The sequence below is a fragment of the Oncorhynchus nerka genome, linkage group LG22, assembly GCF_034236695.1.
Source record: "Oncorhynchus nerka isolate Pitt River linkage group LG22, Oner_Uvic_2.0, whole genome shotgun sequence".
NCBI lineage: Eukaryota > Metazoa > Chordata > Actinopteri > Salmoniformes > Salmonidae > Oncorhynchus > Oncorhynchus nerka.
The window spans coordinates 24,641,152-24,663,830 of record NC_088417.1 but is presented as its reverse complement, the minus strand read 5'-3'; the positions used below and the strand labels follow the sequence as shown (position 1 = coordinate 24,663,830).

The 22,679-nt window shown below is 43.4% G+C and overlaps 1 protein-coding gene across 1 annotated transcript in view; it reads right to left on the bottom strand.

Annotated features, from left to right (window-relative positions):
- rttn (rotatin) overlaps positions 1-22,679 on the bottom strand; it is a 129,634-nt gene extending 106,955 nt beyond the window's left edge. The window contains exons 1-21 of the mRNA XM_065007079.1: positions 22,492-22,679; positions 21,978-22,165; positions 21,518-21,713; positions 20,811-20,897; positions 16,563-16,653; positions 16,311-16,425; positions 11,989-12,139; positions 11,311-11,485; positions 11,024-11,229; positions 10,811-10,926; positions 10,008-10,175; positions 9,717-9,929; positions 9,382-9,494; positions 9,110-9,236; positions 8,816-8,941; positions 8,427-8,543; positions 7,766-7,905; positions 4,054-4,225; positions 637-736; positions 147-235; positions 1-56 (exon numbers count right to left, since the gene is read on the bottom strand). The exon at positions 1-56 is cut by the window's left edge and continues 62 nt beyond it. Of these exons, the coding sequence (XP_064863151.1) occupies positions 1-56; positions 147-235; positions 637-736; positions 4,054-4,225; positions 7,766-7,905; positions 8,427-8,543; positions 8,816-8,941; positions 9,110-9,236; positions 9,382-9,494; positions 9,717-9,929; positions 10,008-10,175; positions 10,811-10,926; positions 11,024-11,229; positions 11,311-11,485; positions 11,989-12,139; positions 16,311-16,425; positions 16,563-16,653; positions 20,811-20,897; positions 21,518-21,713; positions 21,978-22,165; positions 22,492-22,522 (2,777 nt within the window). The 5' untranslated portion in view covers positions 22,523-22,679. The remainder of the gene's footprint in view (positions 57-146; positions 236-636; positions 737-4,053; positions 4,226-7,765; positions 7,906-8,426; positions 8,544-8,815; positions 8,942-9,109; positions 9,237-9,381; positions 9,495-9,716; positions 9,930-10,007; positions 10,176-10,810; positions 10,927-11,023; positions 11,230-11,310; positions 11,486-11,988; positions 12,140-16,310; positions 16,426-16,562; positions 16,654-20,810; positions 20,898-21,517; positions 21,714-21,977; positions 22,166-22,491) is intronic.

The following is a 22,679-nucleotide window of genomic DNA, read 5'->3' as shown; positions in this document are numbered from 1 at the left end:
GCATACACCAGCTTTCTCAGAATACACACACACGGCTCCAACAGGCAGTCCATGCTCTGGAGGAAGAACACACACACGTGTTAACACAGCAAACCATAGACAAACATACACATTCATATGCAAGCTGATCTGCGAGGTCTTTTCACCTTCCTGTGGTCGTTCACACTCTCTGTGATGAAGCAGATCACTTTATCTGTTACACCAAGACTCTTCAACACTGGGTGCATTGCTGTTTCTATGGAGAAAATAGATTGAAAGTAATAAATTAACAATAGGCCCATCAATAATACAAAATGAAGTGTTGTCTGCCTAACAATGCTAGACCCTAAGAATACATGGAATTTGCATATTTTTCCTTTCTCAAGTTACTTCTATTATTTATCCTAAACATATGGTGGTGGGTAGAAGCATACGCCTTTGCAAAAACACGGACAGCTTTTCTTTGTGTGACTATTCGCACAAAACAACTTTATTTTCTTTCCGAACCATTTTGATGTTCTAGGTCAACGCTAACCAAGCTTAGGAGAGTTATGTCTAGTGTTACGCCCTTTTCCCCCCCAAAAAAATATATTTTATCTACATATCCCTTGCTAATCCTAAAAAGCATTGTGTGGAGGATATGAAGCGCTACATCACCCTGTAGGACGACAGCCAGTTGTTCTGCTGCTGACCTCCTGAGGGTCAGGTCAACAGTGTCAGAGGTAAAGATGCTGAACAGCTTCTCCACTGACTCCACCTATGGTCATAAAGAAATAAACAACTAACAGTAAGAACAATTTAACCCAGTGGTACACTACACGATTTGGCCTCGATGTAGCGGTCCCAGACAAAGTTTTTTTTTAATCGTAAAGAAAAATCCCCATGTCGTTGCCTACTCGGGGCGAGCGGGCGTCACCGACGCTCGTTTGATGCGGGCGAGTCAGACACGCCATCTGAGGGCTACTAATCCCGTCTTTGAGTAGTCCCAGACGTACCGATATTTTCAAACATACTTGATTTTATCGGCACAACATCTGCAAAGCTCTTGTAGTGTGAGATTTGCAAAGACAAGTTTTGAGAATGTGATCAGCAAATAGCCAATGAGAGCTTGCCAAAGAGCCTGCTTTGAGCCACAGCTCGTTCTAGCTACATTAACAATCGAATCCAGGGCCATGCACAGGGGGCATGTGCTCAAAAATAAAATGAATATCTTGAAATTCATAACACACCAAATGCCTCTGTAGCAAAAACATCTATATTTTTTTTAGCATGGGCCTATTTATTTATGCAATATGTAAAATAGGGACCTTGAAGCCACACCTATGTGGAGCGCAGGCCAGGTACATGTACGCACTTGAAGCAGCAAGACAGAGAAACCAGACACAAATTAAGACAATGAAGAAATCGACAAAACTGCTAAATAGAATGAAATAAACCAAAGCTTCTTGATCATATGTGTTACAGTTTTTTAGCTCTCCAAACAACGTTTCCACTTTGAGAATGTAATAATATATTGTCTGAATGAACAGAAATGACCGCAACCAAACATTGTAGATTACTTGGTGAATTGAGGAGATTAATGATAACATCAAGACTAAATGTATATGTGATATGTAGTGGGGAATTGATCAGCATTAACAGCCAATTGATATAAAGAAACAATGAGTGCACATGAATTTGGCTGGGGTCAGCGGACATTCTTGGAGAGAGACCAGCCTAGCGCATCTTCGCCACACAACAACACTCATTATCACAAATTGTAAACTAGCTACAGTATATGCATAGTCTATGCACAGTCACTTCACCCCTACCTACATGTACAAATGACCTCAACTAGCCTGTACCCCCGTATATATTCTCGTTATTGTATTGTGTTACTTTATTTAGCAAATATTTTAAATCTATTTCTTGAACTGCATTGTTGGTTAAGGGCTTGTAAGTAAGCATTTCACAGTACTGTCTACACCTGTTGTATTCGGCCCATGTGACAAATAACATTTGATTTGATTTATATATACACAATAATATGTGGACACCCCTTCAAATGAGTAGATTCTGCTATTTCAGCTACACCAGTTGCTGACAGGTGTATACAATCGAGCACACAGCCATGCAATCTCCATAAACAAAAACATTGGCAGTAGAATGGCCTTACTGAAGAGCTCAGTGACTTTTAGTGTGGCACCGTCATAGGATGTCACCTTTCCATGAAGTCAGTTTGTCAAATTTCTGCCCTGCTAGAGTTGCCCCGGTCAACTGTAAGTACTGTTATTATGAAGTGGAAACGTCTAAGAGCAGCAATGGCGCAGCTGCGAAGTGGTAGGCCACACAAGCTCACAGAACGGAACCGCATAGTGAGTAAAAATAGTCTGTCCTCAGTCGCAACACTCACTACCGAGGTCCAAATGGTCTCTGGAAGAACTGTTCGTTGGGCACTTCATGAAATGGGTTTCCATGGCAGAGCAGCCACACACAAGCCCAAGATGACCATGTGTAATACTCGCCGCCATTGGACTCCGGAGCAGTGGAAACGCATTCTCTGGAGAGATTAATCACACGTCACCATCTGGCAGTCCGATGGACGAATCTGGGTTTCGCGGATGCCAGGAGAACACCACCTGACCCAATGCATAGTGCCAACTGTAAAATTTGGTGGAGGAGGAATAATGGTCTGGGCTGTTTTTCATGGTTCGGCCTAGGTAACTTAGTTCCAGTGAAGGGAAATCTTAATGCTACCGCATGCAATAACATTCTGGACGATTCTGTGCTTCCAACTTTGTGGCAACAGTTTGGGGAAGGCCCTTTCCTGTTTCAGCATGACAATACCCCTATGCACAAAGCGAGGTCCATACAGAAATTGTTTGTCGAGATCGGTATGGAAGAACTTGACTGGCCTGCACAGAGCCCTGACCTCAACCCCAGCAAACACCTTTGGGATAAATGGGAACGCCGACTGCGAGCCAGGCCTAATCACCCAACATCAGTAACCGACCTCACTAATGCTCTTGTGGCTGAATGGAAGCAAGTCCCCGCAGCAACGTTCCAACATCTAGTGGAGGATATTATAACAGCAAAGGGGGAACCAACTCCATATTAATGCCCATGATTTCAGAATGAGATGTTCGACGAGCAGGTGTCCACATGCACTACATGACAAAAAGTAGTTGCAGTGCCGCCTAAAGACATTAACGACATCGGAAAAGAGGGTGGGCTGTCAGCTGATCAATGATGTTGATTGATTTAAATCTGCTAGTTAGATTTATTTTATTGATTCAAATTTACCTCTTCATGTCTTTCTGCCTCTCTCTGCTGTGCATATCAGCCAACAAGACCAAAATACTGTTGATATAGGCTAAATCAAGTGTCATCAAGTGTTAATCAAATGTTATGCTGCTGTGGCAGTACTGTTGATATTTAAACTAGGTAGTTCGCTACACACACACACGACCAGAGACCGCAACTCTCAAGCCATGCATGTTTCCATACTGGGCACATGCAATATCCGTACAGGGCAGACTGGGAAATAGGCACAACCAGGAGCGAGCGAGCTAGGTACAGGGCAGATCAACAGGCTCAAACAATGGACGGGGTAGGTGGAGGCGAACTCCACGACGACTTGCAGGCAGTGGGTTCTGAACAACAATGACACTTTCATCCGTACTTTTTTGTATCATTTTGGCAGAAATCACACAAAAAGGGCCCTTTGGAGACTGGAAGGGCAAAATGGCATTCGGTCTGCACAGGTAGAGCCCTATCTGGGCACTGCCTGATCGAATCACATCACACTGTTTTGGTAAGACAATGGAGAATCCTTACGAGCAAGTGAATAATGTATGTGTGACCCCCTGTCTGCGCCAGATCGTTTAGTGTGCGCACCACTACGTTGGCAAGACAACAAAAAAAATACATGAAAGACATCAGTTTAATGTGAGAGGCTGAGCGATGTTAAGATTTTGAAAGTCGTGTAGTGTACACTCTGCATTAGGGTATAGTCTTGTCACATAACTATACATCTGTACCTACAACGGGATAAAGGCCAACGTTGTCTGCATGTCGCTGCCCGTCTATCCCTACCTTAAGGAAGGATCGGTCGCTGCTGTCCAGGTTGATGTCCAGTGCATTGTTGAGACAGAAGAGGGAGGGGAGAGAGGAGAGGACAGGACCCGCCAGGGTTGGTCTGACTGTAGTAGCCCCCTCTACACTGGTCAGGTGGGGAAGAAGGTGTTGGACTGCTGCAGCTCGGACCCTGCAATCACACCAAATACTCAGAGGTATGGGACTGTAGATCATCAATTAATCAACCTATTAATCAATCGATATATCCGTGTTTTTCCTGGGATTTTTTTTAGCAGCGGCAAACAAATTTCCTTCAATTCTACATATTTTGCCAGGGGCTGAGAAAGAAATTGCAGTTTCAAAGCTAATTTCCTGTAATTCTACATATTTTGCCAGGGGCTGAGAAAGAAATTGCAGTTTCAAAGCTAATTTCCTGTAATTCTACATATTTTGCCAGGGGCTGAGAAAGAAATTGCAGTTTCAAAGCTAATTCCCTGTAATTCTACATATTTTGCCAGGGGCTGAGAAAGAAATTGCAGTTTCAAAGCTAATTCCCTGTAATTCTACATATTTTGCCAGGGGCTGAGAAAGAAATTGCAGTTTCAAAGCTAATTCCCTGTAATTCTACATATTTTGCCAGGGGCTGAGAAAGAAATTGCAGTTTCAAAGCTAATTCCCTGTAATTCTACATATTTTGCCAGGGGCTGAGAAAGAAATTGCAGTTTCAAAGCTAATTTCCTGTAATTCTACATATTTTGCCAGGGGCTGAGAAAGAAATTGCAGTTTCAAAGCTAATTCCCTGTAATTCTACATATTTTGCCAGGGGCTGAGAAAGAAATTGCAGTTTCAAAGCTAATTCCTGTAATTCTACATATTTTGCCAGGGGCTGAGAAAGAAATTGCAGTTTCAAAGCTAATTCCCTGTAATTCTACATATTTTGCCAGGGGCTGAGAAAGAAATTGCAGTTTCAAAGCTAATTTCCTGTAATTCTACATATTTTGCCAGGGGCTGAGAAAGAAATTGCAGTTTCAAAGCTAATTTCCTGTAATTCTACATATTTTGCCATGGGCTGAGAAAGAAATTGCAGTTTCAAAGCTAATTTCCTGTAATTCTATATATTTTGCCATTGGGGCAAAGAGAAATTGTGGAGTTTTAAAGCTAGTTTCCTGCTATTCTCCACATTTTCCCATGGCTTATGCCGTGTTCGTATGCCATCAAACATTTGAACAAAATCAGCAGTGGGCCGCTGCTAAATTCATAGAGGGGAAAATCTGATCAAGCATTCAAATAATCAATCTCTGTCTTTTCTCTCTCTGTTTTTTCTGGGTCTATGAATCAGTCAAAGATTCAGGACTTTCATATACAACTAATACATCCTCCATACAACACTGAGGAGCTAACGGAGTACACAGCACAATAAAGAGAGTAAATATACATATTCATACAAAAGCAGTATAGACAGACAGGGACTGTGTGGAGAGGATAGCTGTTATCCATAACCATTACAAAGAGCCCCCAGCCAGAGACAGAGTTGAGTCCATCAGCTTATAACAAGTGACAGGAGTAATATGCCCATCAACATCAACACACAGTGTTGGAAAACAGAATAGCTAAACACTGAGACAGTTGTCTGGTTTTACAACGCCCTCGAGAGTCAATGTCAAATTCAGTTGACAGTTTCAAAAAGTAGACACACACACAGACAAATTCGCCTTTTCCCCTCACATGCACACGTGCACCAGAGTATGTGAGCGGAGCTAGGACCGGAGCTAAGAGCTGGGCCCAGCACACATTTGTAGTCTACTTGTGTGCCGCTATAGCCCCTTGCTTTAGCTACTGTCATGGAGTTCACTACATTTCTTCATAAAGAAACTGATAAAAACACACAGGTGCAAAATCAAGGTGACTTACAAAGATGAGGACCAAGAGAGAAGGTGGTGATGTCGTGTCCACAACTAAAGAATCATTGTGGAATCTAAAAAGACTGGTATCCCAAAAGCACGATGGAGTACATACTACGCGCATGTTAAAAGAAAAGAACGAGGTGGATAGATAACTGAGTGTGTCATTGTAGCAAAGTATTCATAAACAAAACAATCTGCTCTTAAACGTTTAGTTCGTTTTTGTTATATTATCTATAGGCCATAATTGATTTTGGCACAATAGGCCTGGCATATTCCCACGTTCAAGGAGCTTTCCGCTTTGATTGGGTTATTTTGCTTACAAACCATTAGGCCTACCTATAGAAAAATAAAACAACTCTGCATCTCTGCCCAGCTTGGCAAGAGGGGCCAAAAGGGTGTTTAACATTCCCGGTGGCTCTGTGAAGAAGATATTCCCCTCTGCTGGCCTGCACTCCAGGCACCATCGCCTGAGCCTGAAGCCATAGACTAGCCAAAACTCATGTTTCTCAAAATGAATTCAAAGGAACTAAGTCATTTTTCATTAAATGTGTATTTAATTCTAAGTAAGTCACAGCCTAAATGCACAATTTATAGACTATAATGATTTAATACAATGGAATGTTGTTTAAATGCTGAGTGCTTTAAGTCCCTACCAGCCTATTGGGTCAAACTTGCAAATGCCTAACAATGCATTTCTTTGTAGGCTATAGCCATGAAATAACTGAAAGAACATAGCCAAAATCATTTATATCTGTTGCTTCGTAGGCTCCCTGTCTGGCTCCTGACCTATTTAGAGTGTTGATATGCTGTTTAATATGACATGTAGCCTATTTGAAATGTGTACTTCTTACATTCACCTTTTCATGTTTATTCAAATACTTTTCATTCAAATCATATGGTTTGGTTTCAATACTTGAAACCCTCATGGTAAGTCCATGTCATCACAAAAATAGATGGGTTTTGGTTAAACTGTGATTTTAATGAACGGAGCGAATTTGGAGCGGCAGTCTTTCAGTGCACAAGCACCTCTCCATGAGCGATGAGCGTGATTTCCAACCGCTCAAATACTCTGGCGTGCACACACACACACACACACACACACAGAGACAGAGAGAGAGAGAAATCGTCTAAGGTAAACTGTTGGAATCATAGAAATAGAATAATAATTCTAAATGTATTGGTGGAATACAACGGGCACTTGGAATGCAGTTTTGTTTGGCAAGACAAGGGAGATGGTTGTGACAAAGTAGGAACCAAAGTGTTGGTAAGTGTTTTCCATGAGACTCTAATTAGATTGAAATAGGCACATTCCACAAACAATGCTGATGTGCTCCACCACTGGTACCGCCCTGTATTAGAGCAAAAGTTAGCAAGATTTGCTACATCTCAGCAGAGTTAGTTAGCCAGCTAGCTAGCTAGCGATTAGCATTAGGGGCCAACTCACTTTTTTGGGGCACAACAACTAACTAGTAAAATATGTAGATGCAAAGTGGAAAGCTGCGTCGTTATTGTTTGGAAAAATAATTTGACTGCATGCTGTTATTTGGTCAATGAATTTAGAGAATCTCGAGCTCAAGGAACTGCATCCTTGAGTGACAGGGGGAGGGGCTTGGCATGTGTGGGGTTGGGAAACAGCCAAAAGAGGAGAGACAGAGAGAGAACTCTGTCAAGTCGAGAAATAAATCAAAAGTTGAAAACAATGGAAGTTAGACGGCTAAATGCAAATTTCAATACTGCAATTTCGATTAAAATGGGATTAATCGTGCAGCCCTACCACACACAAACACAGAGAAACAGTCCTCTACTACACAGACACGCTCACTTACTCTGGCTCCTTAGTGAAGAGTAGTCGTAGTGCAGCTCTCAACTTGGCTGTGTTTGGAAACACTCCGTCTCTCACCTCGTTCGACACTTCACTTATCAGAAGAACACAGTTTCCCAGTGCATCCTCTGTGCCTGCGTAACTCTACACACACACACACACACACACACACACTAAGATCTGGGAATTCCAGCTGAGCACAACAGTAAATAAATATGCATCACCGTGATTAGAGAATGTTTCATCTGGTTTCTACAGACGTGACAGGCTCAGAGACGAAAGGCTGCAAATTAAATCAAACTTGACGACCTTGTCAAGAGCCCATGCATATTCATGTTCAATTGTCTGGATTTCAGTTGCTTCAAACACCAACGTTTAATAAAAAGCTAGCTTTTTTTGGTAAAAACTGCTACAATATCACAGAATATGCAAATGAGCAGATAACTAAATATTGCTTGGAAGCAGCTCCATATGGGGCACTGTACTCAGACGGATGCAGACGTTTCACTTTGATTGTTATTTTCTGAAAAGGTGCAATCCCACTAGGCATTTTCCCTTCCAAAGTACTACATAAAAAGGTAAAAATGGTATTTCACTTCATGAGCTCTCAATGTTTATAACCAATGTATGCCAAACATTGAGTGTGTGTGGTGTGTACACAGTACCTGTAATATGGGGATGACTGGGTAAAGTGCCTGGTTGAACCTCTCCCATGTTGATGCTGTCATCATTAATGGGCACTTCAGCAGGAAGAGCAGAATATCCTTGGCAGCAGAGTTTACCTATAGATCACACATCAACTCCTGAACCCACAGCAAGCAGTATAAAAATACATATTTTTCACAAGCGACCCAACTGTTTCTTGTCCATTTATCCTTCATTTAGTCATTGAGAATAAATTGTGTTTTGCAATAATGACTTTTTAAAAAAGTGGTTCAGTGCTGTATGTCTAGAGCAACATCTACACATTGTTAACATTTTATATGACCGTAGACAAACCCTTGAGAAGCAGATTGATTTGTCACTAAACAACACATGCGTGTGCACACACTACCTTCCCAATTGGGTCCTGGAGTCCAAATGCGCTGATCTGGTAGAGGACTTTGGGGTGAAGGAGGAAATTAACCCCACTACAGACTGACGACACGGGCTTGACCACATTCTGAACCCCCAGACACTCCTAAGGGGTCAAAAGTGAACAACATGCTTACCAGATGACCTCGCATGAAGAGGTGAAAGGTCAGAAGCATTAGCAATGTTATGATATCGTTGTCCTACCAAACATCTGTTAAGTGCCAGCATTACCAGATTACCGATCGTATTGAATAGATCTATGGGTTGACCTCACCTTGACTACATTGAGGGTGCAGGTGTAGGTCTCAGTCTTCACAGGGAGGAGGGGATGGGTCAGAAGCTTCAGTAGAACCCTCTGGCTCTCTGTCTGGAGCAGTGGACTGGCCTGCTCAAACTTCCACCTGATGATACAACCACAAATAAGACAATGTGTTAATGAATCAATGAATCCATTCCTCAAATGAGTTATGAGCAGTATTGATCTTACAGAAAGGGGACTTCTCAATCTACCATAAATAGAGGTAGTAGTGGTAATAGATATCTTACAAGTAGGAGCAGATGTGGATGCACTCCTTGACAATAGGTAGGTGTTGGTGGTATGGAAGGCCATCTATGGCCTGGTCTGCCAGCTCCAGTAATTCAAGCCAGTTCTTATCTCCCTGTAGAGGTATATAAACAAACTCCTTAACATTGTATTTAGGTGCAACAGTAAAACATGTAAGCTCAGTCTTTTTTGTAATATCTACATGATCTTCCAGCAAAAAAACCCATATCTTACTCCTCTTCGAGGAGGATCCTCTCATGGTTTTTGGTTGCACCTGGTATTACGTTGGTTGAGCACCTACTACTCCTTTCCAAACGAGCCTCCTCTATCTCAGTACCTGTTGCTGCGTCTCCTTAAGAAACATGCAGGTGGACTCCATCCAGAGAGCAGCACGGCTGGTCCTCCTGTAGAGGTCATGGCCTTCAGGGTTCACCTGCTCCAGGTAGGCCACCGCAGCCTCCGCCATGCTGGGATAGGCCAAGCTGAAGGGCCGGTCCAGACACAGAGACAAGAGGACTGCCACAGCACTCTCCGGGAGATGACCACTGGCCTGGAGAGGAGAAACGCATCTGTTTGGTTAGGGTTAGTCATGCAGCTCAAAAAGACTGGCAAAAAATAAGAAAGACACCTTCTCCAGGGGCAGTATGGTCTGCAGCAGTCTGATGGTGAAGACGGCTGTGGCTACGTAGGCCAGTCTGTGCTGGACCAATGAACTCTCAGGACAGTCTGAGGAACAGCTCTCATGATAGGTCATGATGTCACCCAGTGTCTCCATGGTAATCTTCAGCTTCGCCCTCTGAAAACAACAAAACCATAATCAATCAATCAATCAATCATGAACCCTCTCCCTGTAAAACACAAGCCAAGAACAGCACAGACACCAGCAGAGGGCAGCAGAAACCCAGGCCAGACTAAAAAGTCTTTGGGGAGCCCTGAAGAAGCCTGGCAGTGACACAGCAAGCTAGTCTCCAGCTAAAGATGACAAAACAGCATGGACCCTGGGCTGCTCGGGGGTCCTATTAAACAGCTGGGGGAGAGGAGGACAAGAGAGGGCCTTGGCTTGACAAGAGCGTACATCTCCTTACAGAGAAGCAGGCACTCTTAACAGGATACAAATAACAAATTACTCTACATGGTCAAATCTGTATGAGTGAATGTTGTGACCCAAAGAACAGTACCGGATTCTAACTATTTACTGTTCAGTGACCTCCAGCACACACACTGCAGAGGAAAAATCTGAAAAGTGTCACTTTTCATGCATGTTGCAGAATGACATCATGTTCATTATACACTCACTGTGGAAAATGTGTAATATTTGTACATTTGTGCTCTGCTTATCTTCACTGTGAGGCTGCTAGTTAATGTCTGCTAGCTAGTGTCAGTGGATCAGTAAATATTCAGATATTAATACTGAGGGGTGTTGTGACTTGCCAGCTCCATCCCCACCAGGCTGGTGTCGTCCCAGACCAGATCACACACACTGTCTCTCAGCAGGACCACCGCCTCACACAGCAGCTCACACACACCCCGGAACACACGCACGCCGTCTGGGGGAGATAACATTTTTGTTCATTAATAATGTTGGCTGAAAAACCTTCACATAGTCAGAGAGGCACACAGGCAAAAAAAATCTCTCACTCCTACCTGTCCTGAGCAGTGGTATGGCATGCTCCATGGTGGCCACAGTAAACTGGGCCAGGCTGAGCTGCTGGAGCTGCAGCACGAGGACGTCCTCCACCCCCAGATCAGGCAGCTCTAGTTGGGCTGCGTCTGCAGGCGAGGGGGCGGTCTGCCTGGAGGCCTGAGCTGCAGCTCCACCTCTCTGAGAGCTACTGCTGCTGAGAGGCAAGCTGTAAAAAAAAATGAGTCAATTAGAAATGTCCGGACTGACTGTAAAAATAACACAGACAACCACACCAACAGACACACACCTGTTGGAGGCAGCATCCCCATCTTGGCCGTCCCCTCTGGGTCTTTGGCCGTTACGCCCCACCACAGAGGGCCGAGGAAAGCACTCTCCTCCTGGGGACGAGGCCAGGGAGCGCTGGGCCCCCCCCCCGTGCACCTCCTGGGAGTAAGACAGTGACGAGTTCTGGGACACTGGGTCTACAGAGGAGAACGCAAGATGGAGGGAAAGAGAAAATAATCATCATCATCATTAGTTGCCTAGAATTTGCCTTTGCTGCATAACAATAATAAAGACACCGGAGTAGAAAACCTCTACTCTTAGATAAGTGCCATGGGATCCGTAGGAAAGGATGAGGTCTGACTCTGATCAAAGAGAATTAGACTACAAATAGGACCTGGTGCAATGAAGTTAGATAAGAAAAATAACAAGAGAGTTCTTCAAAAGTGAGATGCACTCTGATCTGAGAGTTACTCAGACACATGGGACCCAGCAGGACACAATGTCTGAGCAGAAATTAATTTTAGCTGCCAAGTGATAATTGGTATGTCAACTGAATCACACACTAAATCTGTGCCGTGAAAAGTCGTGAAAGTAAATCCGCATAGGCGTAATAACTATAAAGCTATCTCGGCCTTGAAAATTATATTCTTAACTCTTTTTCTGATTAAATAAAAATGTAATAATCCAGATGTAATCCAACCTTCCTTTGCGGAGTAGAAGCTGGGGTCTCTGTGGAAACGAAGTCTCCTCCTCAGCCCCACACACAGCTGCTGTAGACAGGCCACTGCCTGCAGTCTCAGGTAGCCTGCCTCACTCTCACCTGGAGTCAGCCTCAGGATGGACAGGAGGTTCTGGAACACAGGAAAATCAGAGAATAAGGATCAAACTTATGGTATATGGTCAAACTTACATTAAAACAGAGTACCTAAGACGGAGTAGGATACATTTCACCCACTAGGAGTCTGCAAAGGTAATTGCAGGGGGTCCGCAAAAATATACACTGCATTCTGAAAGTATTCAGACCCCTTGACTTTCTCCACATTTTTTTGCTTTACAGCCTTATTCTAAAATATATAAAATATGTGTACTCCTCCTCAAACTACACACAATATCTCAATGACAAAGCAAAAACAGGTTCTTAGAATTTTTTGATTTTCTTTTTTAAATATATATTTTTAAATATTACATTTACATAAGTATTCAGACCCTTTACTCAGTACTTTGTTGCACATTTGGCAGCAATTACAGCCTCAAGTCCTCTTGGGTATGACTTAGAATATGTGGACAACTACAAATAGCTAGGTGTCTAATTAGACTGTAAACTCTCCTTCCAGACTCTCATTAAACATCTCCAATCCAAAATTAAATCTAGAATGGCTTCCTATTTCGCAACAAAGCATCCTTCACTCATGCTGCCATATATACCCTCGTAAAACGGACTATCCTACCGATCCTTGACTTTGGCGATGTCATTTACAAAATAGCCTCCAACACTCTACTCAGCAAATTGGATGTAGTCTATCACAGTGCCATCCGTTTTGTCACCAAAGCCCCATATACTACCCACCACTGCGACCTGTATGCTCTCGTTAGCTGGCCCTTGCTTCATATTCGTCGCCAAACCCACTGGCTCCAGGTCATCTATAAGTCTTTGTTAGGTAAAGCCCCGCCTTATCTCAGCTCACTGGTCACCATAGCAGCACCCACCCGTAGCATGCACTCCAGCAGGTATTTCACTGGTCACCCCCAAAGCCAACTCCTCGTTTGGCCGCCTTTCCTTCCAGTTCTCTGCTGCCAATGACTGGAACGAATTGCAGAAATCAAAAGCTGGACATCTATCACTCCAGTGTTTAATTGCTACATTGTAATTATTTCGCCACTATGTCCTATTTATAGCCTTACCACCCTAATCTTAATAGATTTGCACACACTGTATATAGATTTTTCTATTGTGTTATTGACTGTATGTTTGTTTATCCCATGTGTAACTGTGTTGTTTGTGTCGCACTGCTTTGCTCTACCTTGGCCAGGTCGCAGTTGTAAATGAGAACTTGTTCTCAACTGGCCTACCTGGTTAAATAAAGGTGAAATTAAAAATAAAAAATGTAAATGACGCTACAACCTTGCCACACCTATACTTGGGGAGTTTCTTCCATTCTTCTCTGCAGATCCTTTCAAGCTCTGTCAGTTTGGATGGGGAGCGTCACTACACAGCTATTTTCAGGTCTCTCCAGATATGTTCGATAGGGTTTAAGTCCGGGCTCCGGTTTGGCCACTCAAGAACATTCAGAGAATTGTTCTGAAGCCACTCCTGCATTGTCTTGGCTGTGTGCTTAGGGTCGTTGTCCTGTTAGAAGATGAACCTTCTCCCCAGTCTGGGGTCCTGAGCACTCAAGCAAGTTTTCATTAAGGATCTCTGTACTTTGCTCTGTTCATCTTTCCCTCGATCCTGACTAGTCTCCCAATCCCTGCCGCTGAAAAACATCCCCACAGCATGATGCTGCCTCAACCATGTTTTACTGTAGAGATGGTGGCAGGTTTACTCCAGACTTAAGGACTTGCATTCAGGCCAAAATGTTCAATCTGGTATTCATCAGACCAGAGAATCTTGTTTCTCATGGTCTGAGAGTCTTTAGGTGGCTTTCGTCTGGCCACTCTACCATAAAGGCCTGATTGGTGGAGTGCTGCAGAGAAGGTTGTCCTTCTGGAAGGTTCTCCCATCTCCAGAGGACCTCTGGAGCTCTGTCAGAGTGACCATCAGGTTCTTGGTCACTCCCCTGACCAAGGCCCTTGTCCCCCGATTGGATCACCAAACTGAGCAAACCTCTTCCATTTAAGAATGAGGCCGCCACTGTGCTCTTGGGGACCTTCAATGCTGAAAATATATTTTTTTGCACCCTTCCCCAGATCTGTGCCGTAACACAATCCTGTCTCAGAGCTCTACGGACAATTCCTTCGACCTCATGGCTTGGTCTTTGCTCGGACAACGCACTGTCAACTGTTGGCCCTTATATAGACAGGTGTGTGCCTTTATAAATCATGTTCAATCAATGTAATTTTCCACAGGTGGACGCCAATCAAATTATAGAAACATCTCAAGGATGATCAATGAAAACAAGATGCACCTGAGCTAAATTTCTCAGTCTCATAGCAAAGGTTCTGAATATTTATGTAAATAAAGAATCTGCTTTTCAATTTTAATAAATGTGCAAAAATGTCTAAAAATCTGATTTTGCTATGTCATTATGGGGCATTGTGTATAAATTGATGAGGAATATTTTTAATTTAATCCGTTTTAGAATAAGTTTGAAAAAGGGAAGGGGTCTGAATACACTTACACACACACACACACAGTACCAGTCAAAAGTGTGGACACACCTACTCAGTAAAGACATCAAAACTATGAAATAACACACATGGAATCATGTAGTAATCAAAAAGTGTAAAATCTAAATATATTTTAGATTCTTCAAAGTAGCCACCCTTTGCCTTGATTACAGTTTTGCACACTCTTGACATTCTCTCAACCAGCTTCACCTGGAATGCTTTTCCAACAGTCTTGAAGGAGTTCCCACATATGCTGAGCACTTGTTGGCTGCTTTTTCTTCACTCTGTGGTCCAACTCATCCCAAACCATCGCAAATGGGTTGAGGTCAGATGATTGTGGAGGCCAGTTCATCTGATGCAGCACTCCATTACTCTCCTTCTTGGTCAAATAGCCCTTTGCAGTCTGGAGGTGTGGTGGGTCATTGACCTATAGAAAAACTGATTATAGTTCCACTAAGCGCAAACCAGATGGGATGGTGTATCGCTGCAGAATGCTGTGGTAGCCATGCTGGTTAAGTGTGCCTTGATTTCTAAATAAAATCAAGCACCCCCACATCATCACACCTCCTCCTCCATGCTTCACAGTGGGAACCACACATGCAGAGTTAATTTGTTCATCTACTCTCCGTCTCACTAACACCCTACGGTTGGAACCAAAAATCTCAAATTGGAACTCATCAGACCAAAGGACAGATTTCCACCGGTCTAATGTCCATTGCTCGTGTTTCTTGGCCCAAGCAAGTCTCTTATTATTATTGGTGTCCTTTAGTAGTGGTTTCTTTGCATCAATTTACACAGTCTCCTCTGAACAGTTGATGCTGAGATGTGTCTGTTACTTGAACTCTGTGAAGCATTTATTTGGGCTGCAATTAGGTGGTGAAGGTAGGAAACAACACCTCCACTTCGCTGATCCTCAACACTGGGGCCCCACAAGGGTGCATGCTCAGTCACCTCCTGTACTCCCTGTTCATCCACGACTGCGTGGCCACGCACGCCTCCAACTCAAATCATCAAGTTTGCAGACGACACAACAATAGTAGAATTGATTACCAACAATGACGAGACAGCCTACAAGGAGGAGGTGAGGGCTCTGGGAGTGTGGTGCCAGGAAAATATATATATATTTTCAATTCTGGCAGCTCTAAAACTAAAAATAATAACAAATGTGCTGGAGAAAACAGTGGCGCTGTGTCCCCTTATGCAGATTTCAGCTTTAAGTCAGGTTTAAGGCATGTAAGTTAGGGTTAGGATGCGTTCAGATGCTCTCCGTCAATGACAATATACGACAGAACAGCAATGGCAAACAGTCCAGTTTATAACCATTCATGAAAGAGTGATTGTACCGATTGAACACTTCCAGCTCAGAAAGGCCAGCTCAGAAAGGCCCAGAAACAATAGGCTGATATACAGTAGGAGCTGTAAATAACACAACACTAAATAAAAGACAACCTAGAATTCAGTTATTGGAGTTGGCATATGTCTCCTGTTCAGATTCACTGTCTTCTGTTGTTAGCTAATGTCATGGCTCTAAATACCAGTGATTCAATCCATCTAGTAGCTCCTATCGACCCTGTGGAGGCCCAGGCCACGGGTGGTGGCTGGTCATCTATTTGGCACTATTTGGCCATACTGGAAAAGAACAGGATAACTGAGTGTTCTTTCTTACCACAAATGAAAACATATAAAGTATCTTGCCTGCACGATACTGGGACGCTGGAGAAATATCTCAGCCGGGAAGTCCTGCATGATGACATCACGTAGGAGCTCACACGTGGTCCTCACCAAGTTGTGGTTGTTACTCCTTAGAGAACTGGTAAAACAAAACAATAATAGATAACGTAGCTTATTCCAATTACATAAACATAGTTAAACAACTATATTTAAAAATCACATTAACACTCTGAAGAGAGCGAAATCTCTGCTCAACAAAGTTCTGATGAGACCAACCTCTCATTGGATGACAATATGTGTTGGTCTGTTGTGGTCAAAGCCAACCAGGGAAATGTAGAAAACTTCAGACATCCAACGGAGTTATTCACTGCAAATAGACATCAGAAATTGGCACATTTTATTTTATTTCAGCTTTATTTAACCAGGTAGGCCAGTTGAGAACATGTTCTCATTTACAACTGCAAACCGGCCAAGATAAAGCAAAGGACTGCGACAAAAACAATAGCACAGATTTCCACGTAAGCAAATGTACAGCCAATAACACAATAGAAAAATCTATGTACAGTGTGTGCAAATGTAGAAGAGTAGGGAGGTAAGGCAATAAACAGGCCATAAAGGCGAAATAATTACAATTTCCAACACTGAAGTGATAGATGTGTAGATGATGATGTGCAAGTAGAGATACTGGGGTGCAAAAGAACAAGAGGATAAGTAACAATATGGGGATGAGGTAGTTGGGTGTGCTATTTACAGATTGGCTGTGTACAGGTACAGCGATCAGTAAGCTGCTCTGACAACTGATGCTTAAAGTTAGAGGCAGAGGTATAAGACTCCAGCTTCAGTGATTTTTGCAATTCGTTCCAGTCATTGGCAGCAGAGAACTGGAAGGGAAGGCGGCCAAGGGAAGTGTTGGCTTTGGGGAGGACCAGTGAAATATACCTGCTGGAGCGCGTGCTACGGGTGGGTGTTGCTATGGTGACCCGTGAGCTGAGATAAGGCGGGGCTTTACCTAGCATAGACTTAAAGATGACCTGGAGCCAGCCAACAAGAGCATACAGGTTGCAGTGGTGGGTAGTATATGGGGCTTTGGTGACAAAACAGACGGCACTGTGATAGACTACATCTAGTTTGCTGAGTAGAGTGTTGGGAGCTATTTTGTAAATGACATCGCTGAAGTCAAGGATCGATAGGATGGTCAGTTTTACGAGGATATGTTTGGCAGCATGAGTGAATGAGGCTTTGTTGCGAAATAGGATGCCGATTCTAGATTTCATTTTGGATTGGAGATACTTTATGTGAGTCTGGAAGGAGAGTTTACAGTCTAACCAGACAACTAGGTATTTGTAGTTGTCCACATATTCTAAGTCAGAACAGTCCAGAGTAGTGATGCTAGTCGGGCGGGCCGGAAGCAATCGGTTGAAGAGCATGCGCTTAGTTTTACTAGTATTTTAAAGCAGTTGGAGGCCACGGAAGGAGTGTTGTATGGCACTGAAGGTCGTTTGGAGGTTTGCTAGCACAGTGTCCAAAGAAGGGCCAGATGTATACAGAATGGTGTCGTCTGCGTAGAGGTGGATCAGAGAATCACCAGCAGCAAGAGAGACACCACTGAAATATACAGAGATAAGAGTCGGCCTGAGAATTGAACCCTGTGGCACCCCCATAGACTGCCAGAGGTCCAGACAACAGGCCCTCCGATTTGACACACTGAACTCTATCCGAGAAGAAGTTGGTGAACCAGGTGAGGCAGTCATTTGAGAAGCCAAGGCTACTTAGTCTGCCGATAAGAATGCGTTGATTGACAGAGTCAAAAGCCTTGGCCAGGTCGATGGAGAGGGCTGCACAGTACCGTCTTTTATTGATGGCGGTTATGATATCGTTTAGGACCTTGAGTGTGGCTGAGGTGCACCCATTACCAGCTCACTAACCAGATTGCATAGTGGAGAAGGTACGGTGGGATTCGAAATGGTCGGTGATCTGTTTATTAACTTGGCTTTCAAAGATTTTAGAAAGGCAGGGCAGGTTGGATACAGGTCTATAACAGTTAGGGTCGAAAGTGTCTCCCCCTTTGAAGAGGGGGATGACCGTGGCAGCTTTCCAATCTTTGGAGATCTCAGACGATACGAAAGAGAGGTTGAACAGGCTCATAATAGGGGTTGCAACATTTTCAGCAGATACTTTTAGAGAGGGCCCAGATTGTGTAGCACAGCTAATTTGTAGGGATCCAGATTTTGCAGCTCTTTCAGAACATTAGTTATCTGGATTTGGGTGAAGGATAAGCAGAGGGGGGGGGGGGCTTGGGCAAGTTGCTGCAGGGGGAGCTGAGCTGTTGGCCAGGGTAGGGGTAGCCAGGTAAAAAACATGGCCAGCTGTAGAAAAATGCTTGTTGAAATCATTGATTATCATAGATTTATTGATGGTGACAGTATTACCTCGCCTCAGTGCAGTGGGCAGCTGGGAGGTGCTCTTATTCTCCAAGGTCTTTACAGTGTCCCAAAACTTTTTGGAATTAGTTCTAGAGGATGCAAATTTCTGTTTGAAAAAGCTAGCCTTTGCTTTCCTAACTGACTGAGTATATTGGTTCCTGACATCCCTGAGAAGTTGCATATCACGGGGCTATTCGATGCTAATGCAGAACGCCACAGGGTGTTTTTGTGCTGGTCAAGGGCAGACAGGTCTGGAGGTAACCAAGGGCTATATCTGTTCTAAGTTCTACATTTTTTTATGTGGTGAGTAAAGCACTTTTATAGAGAAACCAGGCATCCTCCACTGACAGGATGATCCTTCCAGGATACCCGGGCCAGGTCGATTAGAAAGGCCTGCTCGGTGAAGTGTTTTAGGGAGCATTTGACAGTGATGAGGGGTGGTCGTTTGACCGTGGACCCATTACGCACGCAGGCAATGAGGCAATGATCGCTGAGATCCTGGTTGAAGACAGTAGAAGTGTATTTAGAGGGCAAGTTGGTCAGGATGATATCTAAAAGGGTGCCCATGGTTACAGATTTAGGGTTGTACCTGGTGGGTTACTTGATCATTTGTGTGAGATTGAGGGCATCTAGTTTAGATTGTAGGACGGTCGGCGTGCTAAGAAGATAGATGGGGGGCGATCACTTCACATATGGTGTCCAGGGCACAGCTGGGGGCTGAAGTGGGTCAATAACAAGCGACAACATTGAGAGACTTGTTTCTGGAAAGGTAGATTTTTAAAAGTAGAAGTTTGAGTTGTTTGGCACAGACCTGGATAGTATGACAGAACTCTGCAGGCTAACTCCGCCCCCTTTGGCAGTTCTATCTTGTTCGGAAAATGTTATAGTTTGGGATGGAAATGTCAGGACTTTTGGTGGCCTTCCTAAGCCAGGATTCAGACAAGGCTAGGACATCCGGGTTGGCAGAGTGTGCTAAAGCAGTGAATAAAACAAACTTAGGGAGGCTTCTAAAGTTAACATGCATAAAACCAAGGCTTTTACAGTTACAGAAGTCAACAAATGAGAGCGCCTGTGGAATGGGAGTGGAGCTAGGCGCTGCAGGAGTTCCTCTACATCACCAGAGGAACAGAGGAGGAGTAGGATAAGGGTACGGCTAAAGGCTATAAGAACTGGTCGTCTAGTGCGTTTGGAACAGAGTAAACGGAGCAGGTTGCTGGGCGCGGAAGAATAGATTCAAGGTATAATGTACAGACAAGGGTATGGTAGGATGTGAGTACAGTGGAGGTAAACCTAGGCACTGAGTGACGATGAGAGAGGTTTTGTCTCTAGAGGCACCATTTAAGCCAGGTGAGGTCACTGCATGTGTGGGGGGGTGGAACAAAACAGCAATAGACAAGGCATATTGACATTAGGGAGAGGCATGTGTAGCCGAGTGATCATAGAGTCCAGTGAGTAGCTATACAGGGCTTTACGCTGACATTTTTTTGCAAGGATTTCATGAATAAATTATTTTTGGAGTGCAATCAGGCACAATGTACCCTGAAATATGAGTCACTTAGGCGAGACAAATTATCAGCTGCCCCTTTAAGGGTGTGAGGTTGCCATGGTAACAGTGGAGAATCTCAGATGTCTCATGGACAGCAGTTGCATCAAAGCCAAACTAACATTGAAAAGAAACCTAGCGTGTGAACAAAACTATGTAAATCGCTAAGAAACATGAGGGCAAAGGGAAACTTTAGTAGACGTTCTGGTAAATCAGACCAATTTATATGCCTGTGCGCTTGTTAAAAACGTATCACAGTGTACACAGCCCCCTAGCTTGTGGCGTAGAGAGATGACAGAGCCTGCCTACGAAACACTTACTCTGATATGACCTCTGACATCACGCTCAAAACTCTTTGTTTGATATTATTTTTGTAGGACCCGTACTTATGCATTCTGTGCCCAGTCAATGATTTCCATATGAAAATCAGACCCACCAACAACAAAAAATGTTTTTATACAGATCTACACGATTCACATGGATGGCCTATTTTGAGATTAAAAGGGCGAATATCTCCAAAAAGCGATGAGTTTGCTGTATTTGGATGAAGTAAAATACCTGCTATCCTCTGTGGTGGAACATCAATATGACTCGGCCTCTTTGTCTGGAAATAGCCCACCGCTGGAGAGTCCTCTTCTAGGGGAACTACAACAGCAGCATAATATCAGCATAAAACCATAATTTAAAAACAATGCATATAATATTCTATCCATAGAAATAGAATGAATAGAACAGGCTTGGAAGCTCTAACCCTAGCAATTTGACTGGTAAACTCAAGGGTGCACTCGCAATTCGATAATTTCCATGGTAATTTGGAATGTTCTATTAACTGATGCGGGATTGCCATGGTAATGTAGAATGTTCATTCAAATTATGCTAACTGATGTGCCTCATGCAATGGAATGTATTTTTTGGGATGTCAGTTGAGTTGACTCTAACAAATCACAGCACAGATTAAACGGTACACTTCCTGCTGTTACTTCCAGGAATGGGTCTAGGGCGAAAAAAATACAGGTTAAGACAATGTAATGATTCCATGTGGCTGATTTAGAAACTAAACAAATGCATGGGACCAGTGGCATTGATAACCACTAGCGCCGTTGCTAACTAGCAACGCTGGCCCTATATTTGCAAAGTTATGAGATATTAGAATCGGGTTGTACACTCATAATGGCTGCCAGTCCACCCATTATGCAATCATTGAATTGAATGGGGACACCCATTCTATTCATTCTAATTCTATAATTCCATCTCTTGATATATACCTGCAGTAGTGGTGTTCTGTAGCTGGTGTATATTAGAATAGATGGTTGGACAAGCAGGAAGCAGCTCCGGAAGTTGAAACAGCAGATCGAAGATGCCGTCGATGATGGCCCGTAACGGTGGCTCTACGTTGGGGGAGAGTTGGGTGAGAAACTCCACTGCCCCGACATCTCTCAGCATCTGGGCTGCAGTAGGGTGCTATGAAGAAAAAAAATACAGAATACATGTGTTCCTAAAGAGCACAGTTTATACAGACATGCAGTCCACAGGTATACTGTAAAAACATGTTAAATTGATTCAACATGACATTACTCTCCCTATATATGTTCTAATCATTTTTGTAAGATGCAAGAATGCTACAGGTTGCTTGTCAAAGGCTAATCAATCATAATAGCATCAGTATGTACTCTAGTTTAGCTAGTTGTCAGACTAGGTTGTGGTCATGAGGACCAGTTTTGGTACCTTGGACAGAGTACTGATCAGCTGCAGGACCTCCTCTTGCATTGGCACCTCGGGGAAGTTAAACCACTCCAGCAGGTAAACAAACAGCATCTTCTCCTGGACCAGGTCAGAGACAGAGAGGAGAGAGTGGTCTAGCTTACAGATGATGCTCTTCAATGCTCGGACTCTGATCTCTGCCAAGGAGTGACCTGTACAAAACAAGACCACGGTGAAGTAGTTAAATCGTGGAGTTGAGTTTACCGTTAGTCAGCTAAGCTAACTAGTGGTTAGCTAACCTTATCTAGCTAGGTATTTCCCCTCAATATAAAACGAAATGTAGTTAGCTAGATATTGGATGAATGTGCATTAGTAGCAACAACTACTGACTGTTGTAAGAGTTGTTAGCACTATCCAGCACTATCAAGAAGAATGACATCAAGGCATATTAGCTAACGTTAGCTAAAAACAAAAATCACAGCAACACCACGGAGCAACTTTTGTAGCTAGTTGGGTACAGTAACGTTATTTGGCTTACCAATCTTCTTTATAAGCGGTGATAACTCCATGACCGATGGCTGCAACCCGTGTGTTTTGCAACAAAAATCAAATGTGACAAGAAAGGGTAGCTATATATTTATTTTAAGTCGTTAAATGTCTGTCAACTAACGTTAACATCGTTGTACGTCTGCCCGGGGTTTGCTTTCAACGAGCGCGCCAACGTCA